Consider the following 23,894-nt stretch of genomic DNA (forward strand, 5'->3'; position numbering starts at 1 on the left):
ATGCACAGTACAGAGAAGAATTCATGTTTGCATTGCAAGCATGAAAACTGTTCTTTCTTTTTTTCTTGAGGAAATGTATTTAAAGGCAATATAATCATTCTTCTGAAAAAATTATTTGGCACAAATTTCATTCAAAACCTACTGGGAGCTATGTATCTATAAACTAACTTGAGACACACGAGAATGGACTGGATAATGCATCATCCATTCGGGAATCTAGGAGAGGATAAATGAATCTGTTTGTGATTCCAAGTCCACAGATAAAACAAAATATTTAAAATTGTATATGTGTTGCTGGGAGGGAGAGGGAGATAGATGATTTCAAGATCTGGCTCCTGCTTATGTAATGTTTTACTTACTTGGAAGTGGTATCATTTCAACAGCTGAGAGATTGGTAATCTTTGACATCTGTAGCTCCACCCTGTGGTATTCATAAATTGTTCTTCTGCGGACATCTGACAGGAAAGAAAAAAATAAGAAAAATATTTTCTTATTTTGCAGTCTTCAGATTGTGAAAAATAGTGGATGTACTAAATGCACACTGTTCCTTAGATACACATATGGCAACTATTTTTCTCAAGAATATATTTTTAACTTTGAATATCACAAAATAACAAGTAAAGATAGATGGAGAATTTTTCAGTGGAGAAACCCTCAGAACTGACAGAAAAGGAACTTCTCCTGGAAAAGAATTATGAAAATCCTGAGTGTGCTCTCAAGCATCTTAGTCAATGATCTGGGCAGAAATTCTAGAGAGTATACTGTCAGACATTTTAAGGTGTATTTCAAATACACCCTTGCTTTCCTAAGACATTTTTCTCACCTTATAGATTTGAGAGAAATGCTTTATATGCTCACTTTGTCAGTTCTTGCCAAAATGGGCAAACAAAACTTAATTGCTTAATCAAATTTGTTAGCTACAAGATGGCTCACATCTAAGTGGTACTAGAGTATATTTTAATATTGTAGCATATTAGAGAAGACAATCTTCCTAAACAGCCATAGTGCATAATCTTTACACAGGCTGACTGCACCTGTTTCTCAAAGCAGAAATTCAATCTAGTCAATGTACTGTTCTGAAGGGCTTTAAACTCACAAGCAACTGTAAGACCCAAGCACAAGATAAACATTAAAAAATCACACACTACTTGCCAGAACAATATCCTGTAATGTGCTCTGAAAATTCCAGATTCTATAGATACAGTTGAAATATAGACTGGCAAGCTTGTATATTTGAAAATCAAAAGAACAACCTATATTCCAATCTGACATAAAAATGACAGCTTTCTGGGGCGCTGGTTTAATATTTATGTTCTTTTTGAAGGTCTGTTAAACTAACTGAAATCAGAGCTAAACACAATCACTGACCCTCTGCAGTCATTCCAGAGAGGAATTAAAGGTTACATACAAAGGACTAACAGATTATCCATGCCAAGGACCAGTCTTAGTCTACATATAACAGAAGAAAAGGGACTTGTTGACAGTCACAAACTCAGACTTTGGATGTCTTCTATGCTGCCAGCCCCGTATGGATTAGAGCACACCTTGTTGCTTGAGGAAGCAGCTTCTCTGCCTTCTCTTACCTCATCTCAGGGACAAGTAGGCAGTATCTCACTTTCAGATAGTAATATTTCTATTTAGCTCCAAATCAGCACCATTTCCAACCACTTCTTGCAATTTATTTGAAGTTTTGCTATGAGTTCACCCCTCCTGGTAGCAGAATTCTCTTTCAGTATGAAATGAACCTATATTGAGCTAGTTTTATGTGCTACCTACAAAGTCATTCTGACTAGCTAAAAGACAGATATGGGCACGTGCCAAAGTTTACCCCAATAAATGCCTTAACTCTGTCCTTCAGATCTACTGGAGAGAAAATGTTTTCAAGACCAAGCTAATTATCTGTGGGGATGGGGACAATCTCTTGCCAGCTGCAAGAGGTTTATGCTCACAGGATGGTCAGTCTCCTAAAAGCCCAATCAAAGAGATTGTAAAATGTCTTTAAAATGAGCTCCTGCCAATGCTGAAGGCTGTAATTTAATTTGTTTCCACAGAAATCTTTAACATTCTGTCAAAAAAAAAAAAAAAAGCAAGTGAATGTGAATACATAAATTAAAATGCTGGGTATCAACACTTTATTTGAACTGCATCTCATTTGTACTGGTACAGACTAGTACACTATAATCCTGTTAATGCTGAATCTCTCCTTACAGATTCCTCACAGGGCTTACAAGAAATAAGGAGCTTCTGGCTTTCCAAAGACTCAGTAAGAATCAGAGATTCAGGGCATAGATACTTTTACCTCACCCAGTGCATGAAATTTCTGAAAAACACTACTTTTAAGAGAATTAAGCATGTTGTATTAAAAAAAAAATCTAATCATGCATATTTCAGCATGACTGTTTATTCCATTAAATCCCATTGCCTGAGAGACTCAAATTTGATCTTTTTCTTCACAAAGATAACTGTGTCAACCACAGGTGGTAAGTTTGCATATGAGGCATCTATCTAATGTAAGAAACTAAGCACAGAGAGGTATTTGCATAGTCACCTTCTAACATATTTGTATATTCTTGCAGACAGGTGGTTGGAATCGTGAGCATTCAAATTTATCTGCCTGACCAGGCTAGAAAAACATGCAGGGCTTGATTATCTTGAAAGTATGACAGAAACTTACCATGCTTAGATCTTCAAAATGCACTTTTCTCTCCCTATTTTGAATTGTGAGCCGGTTTCCCTTAACAAAGTTGGCTAAAAACCCCTAAACTGAACAGGATAACCAGGAAAATGAATACTCTTCCCTCCTGCTTTCCCCCTGACCTCTTCACACACTCCTGCTTCAACCCAGCACAGACATTGCAATTTCCCTCAGGTGGAATTTGTTCTTTGTCTTATGCTGTCTATTTATCTCTTTAACAAAAAAGAACTAGTGCACAATCACAAAGAGCTTATGAGCTCATGTATGCCTCAGTGCAGACCTTAACATGACAAGAACTAGTTAAATAATTTGATGCAGTAACAGATCAATATTCAAGCATCATGTGCAGGTATTTTGCTACAAAGAAATGTTACATCAGGTCTAGCAGGGAAAAGAAGAAAGGAAAAGGACTTTTCTATGCTTTTGAAATACCATTTCTGGTTCTGAATTTCAGTAAATATGTGTATGTTCTTTTCCTAGTCATGAAAATATTTTACATTTCCACAAGTCTGGGTTTCTCAAAAACACTTTTTACGAAATGCTATAAAGTTTAATATATTCTTTAATAACTGACTATATTTTTTTACACTTAGTTTAATTCACAGTATGATTCAGATTGTTTTTTGGTTTGTTTTCATGGCATGTACTTGTGCTATCTTTGAACACAGGCCAAAGGTACAGTCCCAGCAGAAAAACCTGAAGAAAACACCAGCTACCTGAGGTAAGAACACATTCCTCATTGACTGAGAGAGATAACATGGGGGTCAGAAGGCCATTTGAAAGAATTCTTTCAGGGGATTAAGCAACAAATTGGTAAATTATAGATGTGCAAGACTCTGCTGTGACAAAATAGTTCTATGTAGTTTTATCACAGTAGTATTAAATTTAATAATTCTATATATAAGTATTCTTTGAAACAGAACTGGAAGAGTTGACTAAAGGTACTCAATAGGGAGAGTACTCTGGGGAGGGAGCAGTACCAGGAGAGCACCAATGACTTCTTAACATGTCTGAAGGGTCAGTAGTTCATAACAAACTATTCAAAATATGTGGCTGACAAATGCATAATCTCTCTGTATCTTTTCCATTACATAATCACTGCTTTTCCTCATACACCATTCCTCAGCTAAAAACTGCAATACAGTGAAATGTGAAAATACTGGAGAAGTCATTCTGAGTTTTGAAATTATATGTTCACACAAATAAAGACTTTTTCCAGTGGAAGATTTCAAGGGAATTTGGATTGGCCATATACCCAGAAATAACTGCTAAACAAGACCATATGTATTCATGCAGCTGTACTTTCACTTTTAAGTCTTGCTGATAGAGAAAACACAAATGGTAAGAGGGTTCATTTGATTATGCAGAAGTCAATTTGAAGTAAACAATTTATGACACATATCCAACAAGCTGCAAGCAATCTGTGGAAAATACAAGGCATAGAGAAGGGAGGGGCACAGCTGCTGTATTGTACAGCCACTGACTTTGCTTGACAGAGACGTTGTTTGACATCACTAGCTGAATAAAACCTGTCAGCCTGGTATATCTGATTGCTGTCACCACAAAAGGTAAAGGAATTAGGATGTCAAAGTGTCTGTTCTTTAACAGCTTTATATTGCTAAACTTATCAATATTTACTAATTAATTCTTGAGGCACTGACACTGGGACTAAAAACCAATGCCTGTAATCCAAACCCCTCCACAATTGCTCCTCTGAATATAACACACATCTAAATCTAGATAAAAATTCAGATTCTCTAATTGTATTAATTTTATCATTCTCACAAAAATTACTAAAAATATCCTTTTAAACCTGGGAGCTGCACCTCAAATCTGTGAACAAGCAAACCATTGAAGTAGGCTCTGAAAACATCTTTATGAACAATGTACTAAGAGATGTTCTGCCGCAATGCTCTGCACCTACCACAGATGATTTACTTTGAAACTCTCCATGTCCTTCCAGGTTTGCCCCAATACCTGTTGCCAGCTAAAAACTCCTAGTACAGGATCTAGGTGTGAAAAACTTGCTTTATTTCCTAATCCCACCACGCATCAAACTGCCTTACTCTGAGATCTGTCAGTGGCCAGTTTTGAGAATATTTTAAATTTTGACCAACTTGTACCAGTCCTGGCAGTATTGTCATGCTACAAAAGATCAACAGCATGCTCCTGAATCAGATATCTAGTGCAAGGAACCCAGCTACCTGGATAAACCTTTCTGGACCAGCAGACAAACATTCATGGCTGGAGCAGCTGGCTCTGTGGGATTAGTTACACTAGTGAAAAGGAGAATAAATACTATGATTTTAGAGTGATAACTTTGGGGCCCATTTTGCACAGAGGTAAATGATAACACTGCCAGTAAGCCAGCAGGAAATCAGACTTGATTTCCCAAGTGGTGCTGCACTTTTATATAATAGATATCAGAGCATAAATGGCCAGTGGTCTTTTACCCTTCATGTTCTTTCAGGGGCTTCACTGCTGTAAACAAAGTGGTGAGACATCCTGAGCAAACATTTACAACATGCAGAGTTGTCACTCAATTATATGCTTGAGTTACACTACATATTGAGTGACACTAATTGCACTGAAACTGGAATATTACTAACACACAGCTCAGCTACAATTTCATTTCTGTACACAGTGTTGTTGAATAATTTCAATGTGATTAAATGTTAAGTTGTCAAGGCATGGATTTCCTAAAAGAGCTGCATCTAATACAGTAGATGCCAAAATCACAGAGAAGTATGTCTCATTGTGGAGACAGACCTACTACCCATTTTCTGTTTGTGCAAGACTGTAATTCACTTGTGTAGATCCCCTGAATCTGGCACTCTCTCATTTCCCAGTGTATTTCATGGTTTTGTGGAAAACAAACACAATATGGGAAGGCTCTCTGGTGGGGTTTTCATTGCTAAAATACAAAAGTGGGTTGCAGGAAATGCTTTTTCATTTCTTCTTCTTGTACAACAAAAAGCTAATTGAAAGACAATAGGTAAGAGCTCTGAAACAAGGGAGAGAAACACACTAACCCTGAATGAGAGAAAAAACAGAGGGTCATCAAGGTAAAGGGAGCTCTTGGGAGTCTGCAGAAGGGAGAGCAAAGGACACCACAGGCAAGCGAAAGAAGGACCAAGAACAGAATAACAAGGATGGCAGAGAAATAAACAAGAAATGAAGGGGAGCTGTTTGGAGAAGGTGGGCAAGGAACAAAGGTCCTGAAGTAGTGAAGATGTTTAAAAAAGTCTTGCTGGAGGAAAATGTAAAGCTCCCAGCTTTGTCATCACCAGTCATGTTTCTAGCTGGAAGACATCCATGAAACTCTCACTGTGTTTGTTACAAGAGGAAAAGTAGTTGGTGTGCAAGTGTTCAACACATCTGAAGAAGAAGAAATCAGGATGGTCACTCTTACTTACACATCAGAACCAGAGTTCCAGAGCCTGGAACTTCATTTGAATTACCTGGAAAGAGCTAAAACTTTTCCTCTGAAATTAATCAAAGGACCTAGTTTGCCATTTTGTCATAAAAATCTCAAAATTATCAGGTTAACCTTGGTGTCAAACAGAAATTTACTTCCCTTAACTAAACACCTCTAGAGTATATACAGGCATATCTATATCTAGATATAAAATAGTTGCTAATCTGCAATAATATAATTATAAGTGGAATATAAAGACATGGTCTATAAGCAAGAGGTAGTAGCAGATCAAGGAAATATTTATTAAAAAAAAAAAAAAACCAAACAGGTATAAAGCCACTTGCCAAAAATCTCCTATCTCCATGTTTTAACTCTTAAAAGATAAGGTGAACAAGTGTATGTGCCTGTGTGCTTTTAGGGGCAGATAAAAGGGGAATTACTGCAAAGACTTTCTATGAAGAAGTATATTAACAAAAATAGGTATAATATTTTCAAGTTCCTCCTTCTAAAAAAAGTTCAGAAAAATCTTTCCTTTTAGCCCTTGGCTCTTCAAGACTTTACAGAACTGATTAAAATGCACTTTTGAAATGAAATGGCTGATCAAAAAGCATGTTTTCTCTTCCCAGAATGAAATAGGTTTGCCTGGCTTTTGAACTCATCTTTCAGAAGTATTAAAAAAGTTATTACCAACCTTTTGGACAGTATATCTGAAAAAAAAAATCTGATAAATAGATAGCTTTAAATCTTCTGAAATTATTTTAATAAACTAGGTCCATTATACTGACATTTTAGAATACTGAGCATACAGAAGGCACCAAAGATTTTCAGCATTTTTAAAAATTGAGGGGATATATTTGCTCAAACAGGCTTGCGTTGCTCTTAGTGTCTCTTTCCTTTTCAAATCACAATATATACAAAACCAATTGACAGAACTCAAACAAGGACCAGTAGAGTTTGGGGTGGTTTATTTGCATTATTTGAGGGGGAAGATTTTTGGCTTTTTTTCTCTTTTTAATAACTAGCCATGAACATGAAAGGAGACTGGGTTCTTTTGATGGAAAAATCTTTGATAAAGTGGCAAGGTAGAACTAGTAGTTATACTTCTTTGCCTTCTCTTGGGACAAGCAACAATTTATATTCTTCCATTGTCTTAAGAAGCCAACAAATACAGTAAAATAACAATCCTACCATATCCTTTTTTCAGTAACTGACTAGAACCATAGTTGATTTAATACCTCTGAAAAACAAGAATTCAAGAACATGCATATTTTAGGAGCATCTGATACTGGCTTTCTATGGGCCAATATTATTCACCAGCTCTGTCAAGGTGCTATTATATTGCCTGGACACATCAATATAAACCTATTTCATTGAGCACACAATTCAGCTTCAGGAAAATCTACAGTGAAATGACGGTTCCCTTGATTAATATTAGCTCTAGTGTAAGCTGCAATCTAGCAAAAATAATCATGAATTACCACCGTCCACAGAACTGGTAGTTAGGGGCAAGAGCGATGCATTGTAAACAGCAATACATTAATAATGCTCTCAAAACTACTTAGCAGTGGCACATTTTATACTCCTTATCCACACTATAGTCTCACTTCTGTTAGCAGAAAGTGTCATGTGGAAAAAAAAAAATAGATATACTGAAACCAGAAGCCTAGTAAGACACTCTGCATTCAGCAAAACCAATAGTATTTACTGGTAGTAAAACAAGTGCTTGTCTGAAATATTTCTGCAAAAAGAAACATTCAGACTTGAATAAAGACTCACATCTACTATATATTTTCCATACAAAATACGTAAATCTAATAAAAGTGCTTTAGTGTTGTTTTGTTATAGAGGCATGTTGTCAAAAAATATCATCCTGTTGCATCTCTTGTATAGAATTTCTTTGTGACTAGTCTCATAAACTGTTTGCATAGTCAATTAACCTAATTTCCTCCTGAATCCATATTTAGAAATGGAAGATTCAGAAATATTCAGATGATTTACTTGCAAATATCACTCAAATTACTGAAATTTGTTGCCTAGTTTCATTTGCTCTTAAACACTCAAAACCTATGTTCATGCAAACATAGGCACAGCTATCTATCATACTTAAGAAAGAAATTTCTTGTCTCTTAAGTGAAATCGTGGCATGCTACGTGCTTCACACTACTCTGAGCTCACAAGTCACAAACAGCACTGAAATTTTCCATATTCCCCAGGACAGGACATGTAAGACATGGGATTGATGCTTCCTGGTGCTAAAGACTGTTTATATGTGATGAGGAGATGGGATGAGCTGAGAGGGGTCAATAGCGCTGGATTTTTCAGTGTTGCTGTCTGTCTGAAAGCTGGGCTGGATCAGGTCAGTCCTTGTGAGCACCACAGGTCTGCCAGAGCTCACTTTGGGAGAGTATGCCTGGAGTCAGCCCTAGGAGCCTGGTTCAAGCACAGCTCCTTCCATCTGCGCCCTGCAATCAGGGCTTCATCAAAAACTGATCTTAGTAAATTTTCTCTAAATATAGAAGTAAACCTAGTAGACTCAAAAAGTGAGCATATTCTCTAATGGCTAAACAGCCTCAAAGGGTTCTGTACACAGTACATTAGAGCATCAAGAAAGTCACACTTATTTCCTACTATTTGTTTTCAGTGAAGCCATGCAAAGTACAACTCAAACCAGACAAAACTAAATTCCACCTGCAATATGGCTGCCACGAATATGTGAGCTCAAGATGTTATTTAATAACTACATCTCCTCTTTTTTCCTGTCACTAAAATGTGTACATGAATTTGAAATACAGAATAAGGTGTCAAGAGCTTCTAGCTTGGATATTTTTGGATACAGACTTTTTTTCTGAACAGATTGCTTCTTCTTTACTATGGATATGAAAGCATGTTCCAGATAAAGAATCTCATGGAAAACCAAATTGAGCCAGTTGAGAGTTGAACTTGACATTATTTGACTGGCCATTTAATTTTATTTACTTAATTTATCAGCTCAAAAGAAACAATGACAGGAAAAGCCATATTGGGAATTATCAAGCAAATAAAATTACACTTGAATTAACAAGCTGAAATTAGCTAAGTGATTTGTTGTGCAGCTAATCACAAGCTTGATGGGATCAGCTTATACTAATTTCTCAGCCTCCAAACCATTAGCACCACTACAGTTCTACATACTGGGAATTTGCTGGATCCTGTGCACAACCACAAATGCATCTGAAAGTCCCACTTTCACTGGGTGGTTGGTTGAACTTATCTGTGTCACAGCAACAGGAATCTAAAAGACAAAACAGGAAGATATTATTGAAATATTGAACTAGAAAAAAAGATTAAAAATAAAAAGCACTGCCAAAATGAACATTTAACCAGTGTAACTTTAAAGTCCTAAATAAATATTTTATACAACATAGCACAGTAGAACCAAGAAGTATTTGAAGATAGAAATTACTGGTTTTCCTTTGTATTTTATCTCAATTTTCTTTGCATTGTTTTCACATGAACCCTTAGAGGTAGAAAAATTGTCAGTGACAAAGCAGAAAAGCATAGTAATTTCCAGTAATTTATTTCCCTCAACTGAAGAAAAAGTGAGATGATGTGCCAGTACACTCAAGAACGAGGAAGCAATGTCTCCTGTTTACTGTTGAACACAAAAACTGTGAAAATTCATCTTGGGATGAACATTTTAAAACTTATGGCCTAGTTAACTTGCACTGAAAATTCTGTCAATTTTTATCTGTAAAGAGTTCTGACAGAATAATAATAATATTTATTATGTTCTCGCATATCAGGAAAACAGTGTTGAGGTAAACATGGAAAATTCCAGATGCTCAACTGCCAATACCTAGAGGAAGAAATAAAAATATGTAGATAGTCAAAGACCATTCCAGCTTTATGTTACAGATTTACAGGTAGCAAGGCTGCATGAAAACAAAGGGCAGGTTTGATTCCATTCTTGGAACAAGATTGCAGCTTTGGCTGATACTTCTATATAGATATAATAGGACTGAAATATTTTGAGATGTTTGATTTAGTGACATGCAGCATTTTTTCAATATTAATATAGTTAAATAGATTGACTGGTCACAAAAAGCAGCCATCACTAAAGGAGCAGCTCAGACTGACAGTGTGCCTTTACAGCATTCAAAAGTTCTACCCAAGACTGAGAAGGAAACATAAATTTACTGCCTAGCAGTTCTCCAGATGGCAGTAGCAGAGTAAGAGTAATGAAACGCCTGGATCAATTAGCAAGGTTAGACATTGCAAAAAATGCAAAGATATAATACAGACAAAAAAGAGTGCAAGGTAGAGTTAGGGGACCATGGTGTAGGAAGCAGCAGCTCTAGAAGGAATCTCAGTCCTGTAGTGGATGAGCAACTCCTGCCATCAGAGGGGACATCTCAGCAAAAAAACGTAATTGATATGATATTTGGTTACACAACAAGTGAAATTTAGCCTAGATGTGGGGTGACCATTTTACTTGCACCTGAAAATTAGGTCATTGCTGATATACCATACAGATTTTGAAAGGATATATTTCTTTAAAAAGATGCCAAAAATTAAGAGAAGGAAGCTTAAAAGTGTAATAAAAATATTTTGTGTATTTCTCCAGTTCTCAAATGCTATCAACAGAAGTGTTATAGATGTTTTATCCATTTGACTTCTGGATGAAATACTGAAAAGCTGGTTAGATTACCATAAACAAGTACTACAAAAGGCAGAAATTACTCAGGGACTAAAGAGTCTTTTATTCTAGCACAGAAAGATAAAACAGTTGGAAACTTCAGGCAGGTACCTTAGGAGTAGAATAAGCCACAGCTTTCTATGAGCAACTATGACTTTCTGCCAGTTGCTGCTTCCAGATATCTTATATTTGGATATCTTACTTTTCAAAGCTGCCCTTCAGTTAACCAGAAATTTCTAGGCTGAAGACTGGTGGAACTGGATCAAGTGTAAAAACTGAGATACAAGGTATTAGTTTAGATAACCCAATAGCTTGCTATGGCTTTAATTGTGTGAAACCACAAAAATTATATAGTTGGCCAGTATTTTTCACATAGCAGAAAAATGCTGAAGTAAAAACCTGGTTATTCATAAAGTGACTGAGGATTCAGTTCTGTCTACATGATAATTAATAGCATGGTTTCTAGCATTTGAGTTAAGCATCAGTAGTTCTCCTTGTACCCAAAATACCTTTTGGTTTTGCTTTTCCCAATTACACTGGTAAGTAAGTTCTGGTGAATTAAGCATTGTCATGAATTTCCATTCCTTTTACTTAATTTAATGACTGTTTTTTTGGGGTTCTTGCACACATGATCTGGTGTGGTATGAAAAAGGCTTGTGGCATGTTGTCAAAATGACAGGAAAAAGAAAACTGGCTTGAAAATACTGCTAGAAATACATCAGCTTAAATTTGGCTTATATCAGCTGGGCTCAGATGCAGTTATTGGATAATATGACAGAAGAATGCCAAAAGCCATATTTTCAAATTCTTCAAAATAAAAGACTCACTAAGTTCAGAACTAAGTCTATAAATTTTCTGCAGCATGAAAGCTTACACAAATAAGGGAATTATTCATAGTGTCAGAACACTGGAAAGAAAAGCTTACATTAACTATCAAAGAAACTGTGCTGAAGGATTTTGAGGAGGATACTGAAGGCAACCTATTGAAAGGTAAGTTAGGAAAAGCACTGATGAAGAGGGATGCAATGACTTTCTCTTCAAAGTTAGAGAGGCAACACAGCAGTTGAAGAAAGGACACAGAGTGTATTTGGAATTGGAATTAGTAGGTTTGTGACAAAAGATGGTGGCAAAATTGTTATCCTAATGCATAAATTGTGTCTGACACATGAAAAGGATTGTACTCATTTGTAACGGGTGAATGTAAATCAGGAGAAGTTGCACTCTGGCCTTCTCGAATGAGACTCCTTTCTTTTTAGTCTAGTGCCTTTTTACATGTTTATTGTGAATTTTTGAATTACTGAACAATTTGCATCTTTCCCTCAAAAATTATGAAGAAAGCAAGCTATTACATTTATTGGGTTTTTTTTTGGTTTGGTTTTTTTTTTTTGCTTCTGGGAAGGAGTGTGAGTTCTTGCAGTACTTACGCCACAAGTCAGGATTTTGGGTATTTTATTTTATTTTATTTTATTTTATTTTATTTTATTTTATTAATTTTTATTACAGCCTGGTAAGGTATTAACTTTCAGACCTTGAAAGTTAATAAAATTATGAATGACTCAGTGATATGTGATATTAGGATACAGTAGCCAAATTGAACAGAAAATATATAAAAGAACTTCAAGAGAAATTAGAAAAATTTGAAGCAGAAATAACAATGGATTTTGCCAAAATCCCTGCAGGTGTCAATACTCCAGTGTTGAGCATTCTTCTGAGAGCAAGGAACTTTCAAAACAATTTCTAAAACAAATAAGAAAGTAGTAGGGTCCAGTCTAACAGAAGCAGCAGCAAACAGTTTGGATACATGTTTTAGAAACAAGGCTTAGAAGCAAAAGCTTCTGTAAGATCAAAAAAGAAAAATTAAATTAGTATAGTCAGATCTTCAAACTGAAGGGCAGCCTGTGTGAAACAATCTCGCAGTCAGAAATGCAGCCAAAGTAGAAGGCAATCCACGACCCAGGAACACTCTTATTCTCTTGAAAAACTAGAGTGCCATTATACCTGTGTTCACAAAAACATATATTAATTTTTAAAGGGTGGAAAAAGAAATTGGTAATGTGTGTACTGAGTGCCATATTACAGGTGAAATCTTTTGCATGAGATGTCAAGATAAAATGAGCTTTTACCATATGCTATTTGATTAGGAAACATTCCCTTTTGACAGAAAGCTTGTAGTAAATATTAAAGTAACTTATGGAAAATTACAGCAAAACATACATAGCAAGCAGGGAGATGCTGTTCTGGATTTCTCACCTGAATGGCAAGATAAGTCATAACAGGCTGACATGTTAAATGGCTGAGCAGAGAGCTAGGAACCTGCAAGTGATTGCTAATGGTTGGCAAGGATTTTACAGCATTACCTTCTTACAATGGCTTTTAGCTAGGATAATTCTAAGCCATCTGTTAGCTCTACCACAGAAAATGTTATCTTTTGTGTTGTACAAATCAGCAGTTTATGAATAAACTTCCCACACTAGCACTGAGGCCATTTTGGATTATATACTTCAACAGTAAGGAGAAGGGAATTTACAATTTATGCTGAGTTCTATGTATCATTGGGATCTGTAATCTAGACAGCATTTTTCATGGGACTTCTCAAATTTTATCCTTTTCAACTGTAAGGTCACATCAGAATCCTATTCTTCATAAAATGATAAAATCACAGTCTCTAAACTTATTCTGAAGGAGGCGGTAAGCAAGTTGCAATTATTGCCCCACTTCAAAATCAAGTCAAAGATAAGAACCAAAGTATGTTGCAAAATAATAATTAGGAACACAATAATGGTGCTTATATAGGGTTTTAATTTCCAGTTTCCTAAGTAGTAATTAATTAGCCCACAGGATAAACTGCATGAAAATCAGGAGTTTTAATTTGTGTAAATTGAGCACCTCAAAACTCAAAAATCATTTCCACGTCCATTTTTTTGATAACAATAAAAAGGCAAGAATAGCATTATGGGATTTTTTTTTAATTTAGTTTTTTGTGGTTTTGTGTTTTTGTGGGGGTTTTTTGTAATTGTTTCTTTGGGTGATTTTTTGGCTTTTATTTATTTCATTTAAATTTTTTTTAGTTTTCAGGAAACAATAGCAAGGTTTGAATTCTTGTTACTGAAAACAGAGTATTTTCTTTCATGCCTAGCAGGGGCATCAGTTTTATTTAAGTGCTAGCACTTAATCATTTTAATTTAATCCTGTCTCCTTCTTAGAATAGAAATTCATTCTACTACAAGCCTCTTTTAGAATTATTTTCCAGCCTCACATGTTAGGCAATTTTGAGCAAATATTATAACTTTAATAATGTTTCTGGATGACTACATAAATAGAGAGTCATTACGATTTAAATGAACAAAGTGAGCCTTCTCCAATGATATTAAGAAAAATATCCTAAACAATTAACAAGACCTATGGAAACATTGCCTAATTTGTTCTGTATTAATCATGGATAAAAAAAGAAACCAAATATTACACTAAGGAACATTAGCTCTAAGCATTAATGGGAAAAGACTACATAGAAGGTGTTATTTTGTTTAATAAGAAGTGAAACTCATGAGAATTGAACTTCGGTGAAATTTAAAACATAAGAAACTCACTACTAATACATAAAAAGTATGCCTTTCCCCAAATTCTTCTTTATTCCTGTGTTCTGCTGGCTTGTTTGCACTGTAATGAATTTCATATGTAATAGAGGTACAGCAGTAAAATTTTCATGCCAGCTGATGTTTCCTGACATATTGACCGTTTGCTAGAATAGTGTTGGTGTAAGCAAAGTGACATTTAAAATGGAAGATGCATGCACTGTAAAAGAAGTAAATTGCTGAATAAGTAAATAATTTACTTGCTATAGGACCCTGTTATATTTCAAATTGTTTTCACATTTTGAAAACTTGACCATATGGCTCCTTCTAACAATTAACTCTTCTGAAGGATATTCTGACATATTTGTCTTTTCTGATGGTTCTGCTCCTTCTCTTTTTTTTTTTTTTTTTTTTTTTTTTTTTGATAAAACTTTTAAATTTCAGGTTGCTTTCTATTGGGGAAAACAACAGAATGCAGAAGATTGGGCAGAGCAGCTTCTTTGGTATTGAGCAAATCTCCCTCACATCCTGTCTTGGTGGTCAACACCAGGTTTATGAGGTAGCAAACCTAATCTGGGAGCAGGAAGAATGGGAAAAAGGGACTCTCAAACTGTTTGAATGAATAAGAAATAAAAGGTAAAATTTACCTAAAGTGCATTAGACATAAAAGTCCCTAGTTTGTGATTAAATGTATAATCACAGTTATTTTAAATAAAGATAGATAAAGACAAGAGCCTTCTAGATAAAGACAAAAGCCAAGACAGAGCCCCCGTGGGATGCTTGGTGAAGCTACTGGCAGCAATCTGTTTGCTGTATTTCTTACACGGTGCTCCACCTTGGGGACTTCCAACAGCAATGCCATGAAGACCCCTTGGATTTGCCATACATCACTGTCATTTTTGATGAACTGTGATGCTAAAATAAAATGGCACCAAAAAGACAGTAGAAATCTTGTGCAACTTTTAGTCATGCTAGTGAGCACTTCCACAAGTAATCTTACTGGAGTTAATGGGGCACCTGACAACGTGGCTCAGCAGCAAGAGAAATGGCTCCAGATAGAAGGACTTCCTCAGAAAGCAGTGGATTCAGCACTGGAAAGAAAATAAATTCCTAGCAGGCCTTATAAGAACTAGGACCAAGTCTAAAATGATAAATGACATGTTTGCTCTTTTCAGACAACTTGTGTCTGATCAGTGATTGGCAATTTTATTTAATTTTGCTCATTTAGATGAAAAGCTAAGATAGTGATAATGGAGTAAAGGCTGCAAATAAAGAGTGTAGTTGTCTCGAAATCTCAGTCTCAAAACTCATTCCCCAAGTAATTCTGACAGAATATATTAGTTGCAACTTTCTAAAATGTTTAGAAAAATCTTTTGTCAAAAGATTTACAGATCATTAATACATTACTATTACCACTTAAAAAAAATCTCTTTCCTTAGTTATGTGCAATAGCTTTAAAGTAATGTTTGGAAATTCCATTCAGGACAGGAATAACTCATGAGAGGGGATGAGTTTGAAGATTCACCAGTAGAAAAAAGCACATTATTCCATTTCCAATTCCAGTTTTCTGTCTCAAGATAAATGAACAGAACATTAATAACTCCTACCACAAAAGCAGTGTGGTTTTGGGGGAAGCTTTCAGTAGTGTAATGAGAGAAAGCAGCCTTTGCATTGTAGCTCAGAAATTGTTTATCCATGGATTAGATGTCATACTTTCCTGCAATTCTAGGAACCACTTGTAAAGGAGTGGCCCATTTACTCCCCTTTTCATAAATGAATAATGTTTTCAACTACCTGACACTCTGCATCACCATTTTCTTTTGTGCAGAATGCATGCCAGATACTTTCAAATTAGAGCAGTAACTTCTATGACCCACATTAGATCAAATTCGCACAGGGCTAGATAATAACAGGGTGTGCAGTGCATCTCATAAGCAGGAATAGAAGTCTCCTGAAAATATCACCATTTTAATGCCAGAATGCATATATAACTAGTATCCATCTTCACCACTCTAGGTCTTGAAGGCAGAAAATTTTGTGCAGTCATGAGAAGTATTTCCTTTTCTTTAAAAAGTTTTCAACTACAGGAGATAACCAAAGCTTATAGTGCACACTGTTTTGATCAAGTACAATTGAGCTCCATTGTCCTAAGCAGAGTGGAATTCCAAAAAAAGGGAATTGGAAACCTTACATGAACTTGGATTCAAAATGCAAATAAACTGCATTTTCATAAATGAAGACTGCAACCTGCACCTAACATTCAGAAAAAACCCCGAGCAGACCTTGCATCAGCACGTCTTTTATAAGAAAAGGAAAGCCATGTGCATGGGCATACCAGAAGTTTCTTGTTTCTACAATACTGATCCAGTAAGAAATCTTGCAGCAATCCTTTTCCAAGACATCTGTCTTAGGTGAAGGTATGACTGCTGCTAGCAGAAAAACCCAGATCCTGTCTAGCTTGCTAGTGAATGGCAGAGGAATGTTATTATTTCTGCTTCATTAAAGGTGCATAACTATAGCAGGCACAAAAAATGAGCCTGAAGGCTCACAAGTGTTTTATAGCAGAGAGGGAACAGAAGAGAAAAGAGATTTATCCAAGTCTGGACAATTGGTTGTATCACTCATTAGTTTCTTACTATAAGGAGCATAACTGAGAGTTGCATTTTCACAAGAAAGTCACAGTGTACATGCCAAACAGATTAAATTAATAAAAAAAAAGCAGAACAAAAAACCCAAACCAAGCAAAATCAAAAAATGAACAAAAAAGAAGACATCATTTTACTACTAGAGATTTAAGCTTGTCTACTTTTGATTCTTATTTGCATGAATCAGAGAATCATAGAATACCAGACTGAAAGGGGAACTCAAGGATGACCTGCTCCAACCCTTCTTAGCAAAAGCACTGAAATTCAAATAAGTTATAGTTTCCAGAGCTCCAGCAACTCTAGAAAAAAAAAAAATCACTCAAAGCAACAACGGAATTCTGAAACACTTGGACAATGCAAAAGAGCCCATTTAAGACAATATATTGGTGCTATGAAGGCAAACCAAATGGCCTCAATCTAAGCAATTTTATCACCAAACAGATGGAAAACCTCAGAGCTAGCAATACAAACCAGTTATTTCTTGTTTCAAATATATGAACTTTGTAATATGTGAGTTGCCAAAAAACTACAGCTGCAGGAAATAGGTGATCTTTCAGCAGTAACTATTGATTCTAGAGTATTTTGAAATGGGCAAGATTGGGTAAACTAATGAAAAAAATAAGATCCTATCTTTCAAAACCCATGGAGAATTTACTAAAACCCCAGGAATTTAACACAAACATCCAAAAAAGCCTGGTTGAAATGCAGGATTAGTACATTTGTGTCATGTTGATGCTTTTAAAATCAATTTTCTGAACATTACTTTAATAATAATATACCATTTTCATCAACATAGTGATCTTATAAGCAGTATAATGAAATGATCTTATATAACAGATCTTTCAAAAATTTTCCCTCCCCCACAATAATGTAGGGAAATTCCTGACATGTATAAAGTAATTTGTCCACTTAAATGACAATTCTCAGACCAAACTTACTTCTTTGTAGCCGAAAATGATACGCCCATCATTGAGAAGGGTGGCCTGAAAAGTGAAACTCCCCAGGTTGTAATTATCCTGCAGATGTACATGATCCCACTGGACAACTAGTGCTGTGCCTGTGAACCCCAGAGTGGGGGTAGAGAGGCAAAAGGAAGAAAAAATGTGAGAAATATATTAACTGATTGTAGGAAAAGCACTTCACTGCAGTTACTTGAAACAAGAACAGTGATTTGTCTCTTTCTAGGAACTTCCATCTCCACACCTTGAAATGCCAAAGATATTACAAACACAAGTTGAAACTGAATTCTTTGAAATGTAGACACCACAGTGCTACAAAAGCAGCACAACTACTGCTAAAGCGAGACAAAAAACTTGTTTGAAATTGCACAAGAAATCAGCTAAAGGTAGGATCCAGTGGTTCAGGCGTGCTGCCATTACCACTTCTCTGCAGTGGCATTCTTTACACTCTATACATAAATCCTGATGGCTTTGAAATGTGAACTGCTAATAGAATTCCCTGCTTAGTAAAATTTATTATTTCAAGAATTCAGATTCTTCCATTAACTATGCATTAATTAAATATTTTTTTTCTGCATGGTACAGGCCCTTGCTGAGGTTGTGCAAATTGAGAAATGTTAGGCGTTGGCAATAAATAAATTTAGTTTAAATCAAACTCACTGAGAAGTCATAGACAAGGTAAATATTGAGTCTGGTATGCAGAGATTCAGTTGCAAGAGCCTTGTTAATATTCACAGGAGTTCACTGGCTGAAGATGCACTTACCACACTATAAATATTTCTCAAGCAACTTGCATCCCTGTGAGCATGTTTTACAGATGTTGAGACACTTATCACCAAAACTATGTTTACTGAAAACAACATTTTCATCTTTACATGCCTTCCTCAAAAATTTCTCTTTTTTGGCAGTAATGGGAGTCATGTGCTTTGATTCAGACTTTAATTTCCTTTCTTCCTAGAATGTTCATGATGGGTCAGTACATATTCAGCTCAATATATTTTTGATATGTGCTTGAAAAATCTTTTGCTACAGATCTGTGCTGCAACTGTCATAATCTTGACAGGGGCTGTCATGAAATTATGAGTGTGCAAATTTTGGGTCCATACTGCACCAAGTCCAACACTTTATTGTTCCTTGTGTTTTTCTGTATAGTAGGCATTAATTGTGCATACAGGGCATTTTTTTCCTTTGTGACCACATTAATTAACTACTTTTTGAATATTTATTTTATTGCATTACATTTACTTTTAAATGAAAAGTTATTACCTTTATTTTAAATGTAAATTTATAACTTGTAAAGTTATTCGAGCACAATTAGCCAAAATTTCTTCTAGTCAGTCACTGAGAACTTCAGCTCTATGTGCATGTCAGAACCCCAAGCTAAAATGGAAATCATCTGCCACCCGAACTGTCCTTTCATTCCAGAGGCTTTTATGTAGATTTGTGTGTACCTAAGTTCCCTGGAGTTAGCTCCACCAGTGAGACTTTGATGGATCCCCACACTCTGTGCTTTCCCACTACAGATGCTGCTTTATGGCAGAGCACTCACTCACGGGGACAAAGCACAGATGAGTAAGAAATAAGGTGCTGAAGACACAATCTGCTCAGTTCCTTTTTACTTGTGTTAAGATAAAAAATTCTTTGTCCTAAAAACCATGGAGCTAAAAAGATGATGCATTACACATGAAGAAGAATCCAAAATCTCAAAGAACTGTTCAACCTCAAAATGAAAGCTATGTGATACAGCCTGGTACACCTGGTGGGAAGACTGGAAGTCAGGACTATAATGAGAATTAGCCACATCTTCTCCAGAATCCTCAGGTTCTTTAAGTAAAAAGGACAAATATCTGGCCAAAATGTTAGATAATTTAGAATGTGAAAATCATATATCTTCCTCTTTCAAAATTCTTCATGGAAGGAGTAGGATTTTCTCATGTAAGCATTTTATTGGATTTTTAACAAACAAACGTTGCAATGACTAGATTGTAAGGAAAGCTTATGACTAAGAGAATACAGAATACATTTTGGTAATAATTGAAAAAAATATTGGAAATATGAAACATTTTTGAACCTGCTGGCAATTTTTGTTTAAACTCACTATAAATAAGCATATAAAAAATAGCATAGATGTATCCAGGATAATTTACAAGATATTTATTCACAATACTAAACTCTCCAAGTTTTATCTGTTACTGTAGCTGATCACTAAAGGCCTGAGGTAAAGCACCAGGTGCCTTTTAACAACATAGGGAATGTTTCTAAAATACTGATTACAACTGACTTCAAGAGAAAAATACCCACACATTCAAGGGCTTTGAAAGTTCTCACAGAGTTTCAAGTACAACACTGCAGCTTGCCTTTTCCTCTTTCAATCTTTTTTACAAGGAACTGTTGAGAACTCGTGGTGTAGATGAGTGTATTGGATTCCAATTCTGGGACTCCATGAACACTTAGTCATTGACAGGTTTATTAACCTTATCCCTGCCCTGCTTCTGTGTATTTTTGCTACTGCACTCCACAAACGCTATTTTCATTTTAGGTAGTGGAAAGATGGTGTCCACTATAAATACTTTGAAGTAACACTTTGAATTTGCACTGTTATATAAGATAGATTTTCCCTTCTAAAACTGATAAAATGCATTGCTAGTTTGAGTTTATGCACTTCAACACCCAGATGATATCGGCTCAATTAAGAAAAGGCATTCATGATTCTTTATTGTGTTCTAAATTAATAATTGCTTATAGATCTCAAGTCACATGCTCTACATAGCCTCTAAAAACAAAAAGCAAAAAAATATTTTTAAATCCTCAATGCTTCCTTCTGAAATAATTATTTAGGAAAATAAGAAGAGCCAAGGGATACAGACAAGGACTGCTACATACCATTATCAAAGTATCTGACTGTTGAATTTCTTGACACACTGGGGTCAAAATTTGCCATTAATGGTGCAATATATTGGGTAGCTGTTAACATTCGATGCACAACTTCTCCAGTATATATGAAACCTACAATAAAAAAAAAATTGAGACCATTTCAGTAAATTCTGAGAATATTTTAATAGAATGGCAGGTTGAATTAGGCATTGCCAGAGCATTAAAGGGTCATCCGAGAGAAATTAATTCCACCACAAATTTTCTAGTGAATTAAATAAGAGTTAAAATTTCAGAAAAACATCTCTGATGGCTACCAGAAAACAAGATCCAAAATTGTTAATGGAACAAATAGTTCAAGAAGGTTTTTACAGAAATAAGAAACAGTGAAAACTCAAGGAAGAATAACTCCAGTTAAGAGCCAAATGCAAGGATGTGGCACTATGAAAATAAGCCATTTACCACCAGGCATATTCCACAGTGCTTTCTTCCATACTTTCCAAAAATCTGCAGTTTGTTTTGCTCATGCAATTTGTGACCTCTTTTAAAGTTAGTCTAACCCTTTTTCATATTTCTAGAGACACAGAGTAAGGGACTATTTCAGACTAGAAGCGACAACCTTTAAAAAGAAGAGTCAGATGAAAAGTGGAACAGATAGGACTTTTTCAGGTTTATAAGGCAAGAAGCATTTCTACGACATTCTCTGCTGTGTCAGGTCTCACTAGTCTGTCCTATTCATCCCTGAATTGACAGTACTCCTCAGATCAATAGTGGGCTTCTTTCATCTGAAGTGCTCATCCAAAACCTCTTACTGGATTGGAATTGGAGCCCTTCCTTTGAAAGAAGACCAGTCATCTGTGGTGAATACAGTAAATCTGCAGTTTTCTTCAAAGCAAACATCAATGTATTTTAATGGCAAGAACCTCCTTCTATTTTAAACAATAAAAGGTCTACAAATAAACTTGTGTTGTTTAGGTTTGCCAAATCCACTTCAACTGGCTAATGGAACTAATTATTTTAAGTGGCCAGATGAAAGCTTGATTTAAAAACTCCCATTGCCCCAGAATGAGTCATTTTGTTACCCCTTGCCTTTAAGTTGATTTGAGCTGTAGACAGATCTTCAAAAGTGATGTTTGCATATTACCTCTCCTCCTAGTGTTTAGCAGAGGCTGTCTTTTGATGTTTTTGCTTTTTCTACTTCTATTGATTCAATGAAGTATATTACAACAGCAAACATCTCAACAAAACAATATAAAGAGCTGAAAATTTTCTAATATGAAAAATATTATTAGAAAAATATGTAGAAGAAATATAATTCTTTACTGGAAAATTACAGCATTATTTTCAACACTAATTAGGCTGGTTATGTTTCCTTTCCTATTTTCAACCATATTGAGAATCTCTCCTCCTCTACAAAAGCCTCCACTGCCAAGACCAAGAGTTCCTTTCTTCTTACCTTTAGTACCATGGCAATACAACATGTGATGAAGTAGCCTATAAATCTAACTCTAAAACACAATTGTGAAATTCCAGAACCAAATATGAACCTGATCAAAACTGCTATTAATGTATACTACTAAAAATTCTTAGTGTGCAACCTCACTTTCTTAACAATATCTCCATCCTAACCAGTGTAAGACGGGAGGGTTCATTAACAGATTTGTTCAATATGATATAGAAAATATCTGAGTGCATGAAAAAATAAGTTTCTGGAGTGCTTTAGGCATCCTTCTACTCCTGTACTCTTCTGAAATACACACGTTAAATGCTTGCCAACTGCTTATGGAACTTGTTCTAGAAGTCATAAGATGCTATAAACAAACAAGGTGGTTCTCTGGAGTAATTCTCCTGCCTGGCTACTTATAGGTAATATCTTGTTCTGTGAAGTCAGCTCTTGTGGTGGTGATAGGGGGCCTAAGAAAAAGTCAAGTGTGGGGAAAATACAACAAAAGTTTCAGTTGCAAAGATTTGGTATCTGGCAAAGGGGTGACCTAGGAACTGAGATTTTTTTTCATTTAAAACATATCTGTGTACTCAAAAGATAAAGTATTTTAATATCTGGGCACCCCCTAACAACTAAATTTATTCTTAGGATTAAACTAAAACTTTTTTTTTTTTTTTTGTAGCAGGCAGAGGGGAAGACTGGGGAGCAGATTCTTCCCATTGAAGGTCTAAATAACACTTTTCTCTTTTGGTACTAGGGAGAGAGAAATGCCAGTTTAGAAAAAGAATCTGCCCACACATATTTACAAGTCATTTATAAATGCGAGCTTTCAGAATACACAAGTGTGGCTGATTTTATGCTATTACTTATTTTAGGATAGCCAACTACCTTGCCAAAGTATAGTCCCTGAAAGGCATTTTCACTATTTCCTGCTTATTAGTGTTTGCTTCTAAAATGTCATTCCCTTGATTAATAATCTCTTATGCTTATTTAGACATTTTCAGAAAGTATTATTACATAGAATTCTATTTCATACTATGTGCTGCTTATTATCCCTGTGGACATCTGCACACATATTTTAACACAGTTGTGGGTAAGTCCATAACCTTGAAACCATTCCTCTAAAATATTTTGAATACAATACAAACAAAACCTTTGAATCCATATTTGTACATTAGAATTAGCCTGAAGAGTTCAGTACTCATTCATCCCTTACACACTCATCCTACACTTACACAGTTTCCCTTTCATGCTTTCATCCCATTTACAGTATAAATGTCAGCCTTATAACTAATAATGAGGCAGATACAATAGGAAAATAAAGGACTCAGTTGTGCTGGAACACTTAACTAAGTAAATCAGCCCAAGTAATTAGTAATCACAAAGCGTATTTCCAAGTATTTGCCGGATGCAGCTCTACTATAGATGAAATGGAAAGCAGGAGGTGGATGATAGCTGGGAAGCAGGCAGGCCTTGCATGAAGATCATTCTAATGAGAACTCCAGTCATGCATCAGAACAACTTGAAAAGGAACACAAAGTCATTTCAAATCATCCCAGAGATTCACAAGATGAAGCCACCATTGACCATGGACATTTTACCATTGCAACTATGA

General features: G+C 35.6%; 1 protein-coding gene across 3 annotated transcripts in view; it reads right to left on the reverse strand.

Moving 5' to 3' along the window:
- Positions 1-23,894, reverse strand: part of PLXDC2 (plexin domain containing 2) — a 258,860-nt gene that overhangs the window by 57,086 nt on the left and 177,880 nt on the right. For all 3 annotated transcript variants that reach the window (XM_026795770.2, XM_026795772.2, XM_005480311.4), the window contains 4 exons: positions 20,848-20,970; positions 17,944-18,062; positions 9,285-9,384; positions 360-455 (listed from right to left, as the gene is read on the reverse strand). In XM_026795770.2, the coding sequence (XP_026651571.1) occupies positions 360-455; positions 9,285-9,384; positions 17,944-18,062; positions 20,848-20,970 (438 nt within the window). The remainder of the gene's footprint in view (positions 1-359; positions 456-9,284; positions 9,385-17,943; positions 18,063-20,847; positions 20,971-23,894) is intronic.

The sequence above is a fragment of the Zonotrichia albicollis genome, chromosome 1 (genome assembly GCF_047830755.1).
Source record: "Zonotrichia albicollis isolate bZonAlb1 chromosome 1, bZonAlb1.hap1, whole genome shotgun sequence".
NCBI classification, from domain to species: Eukaryota; Metazoa; Chordata; class Aves; order Passeriformes; family Passerellidae; genus Zonotrichia; species Zonotrichia albicollis.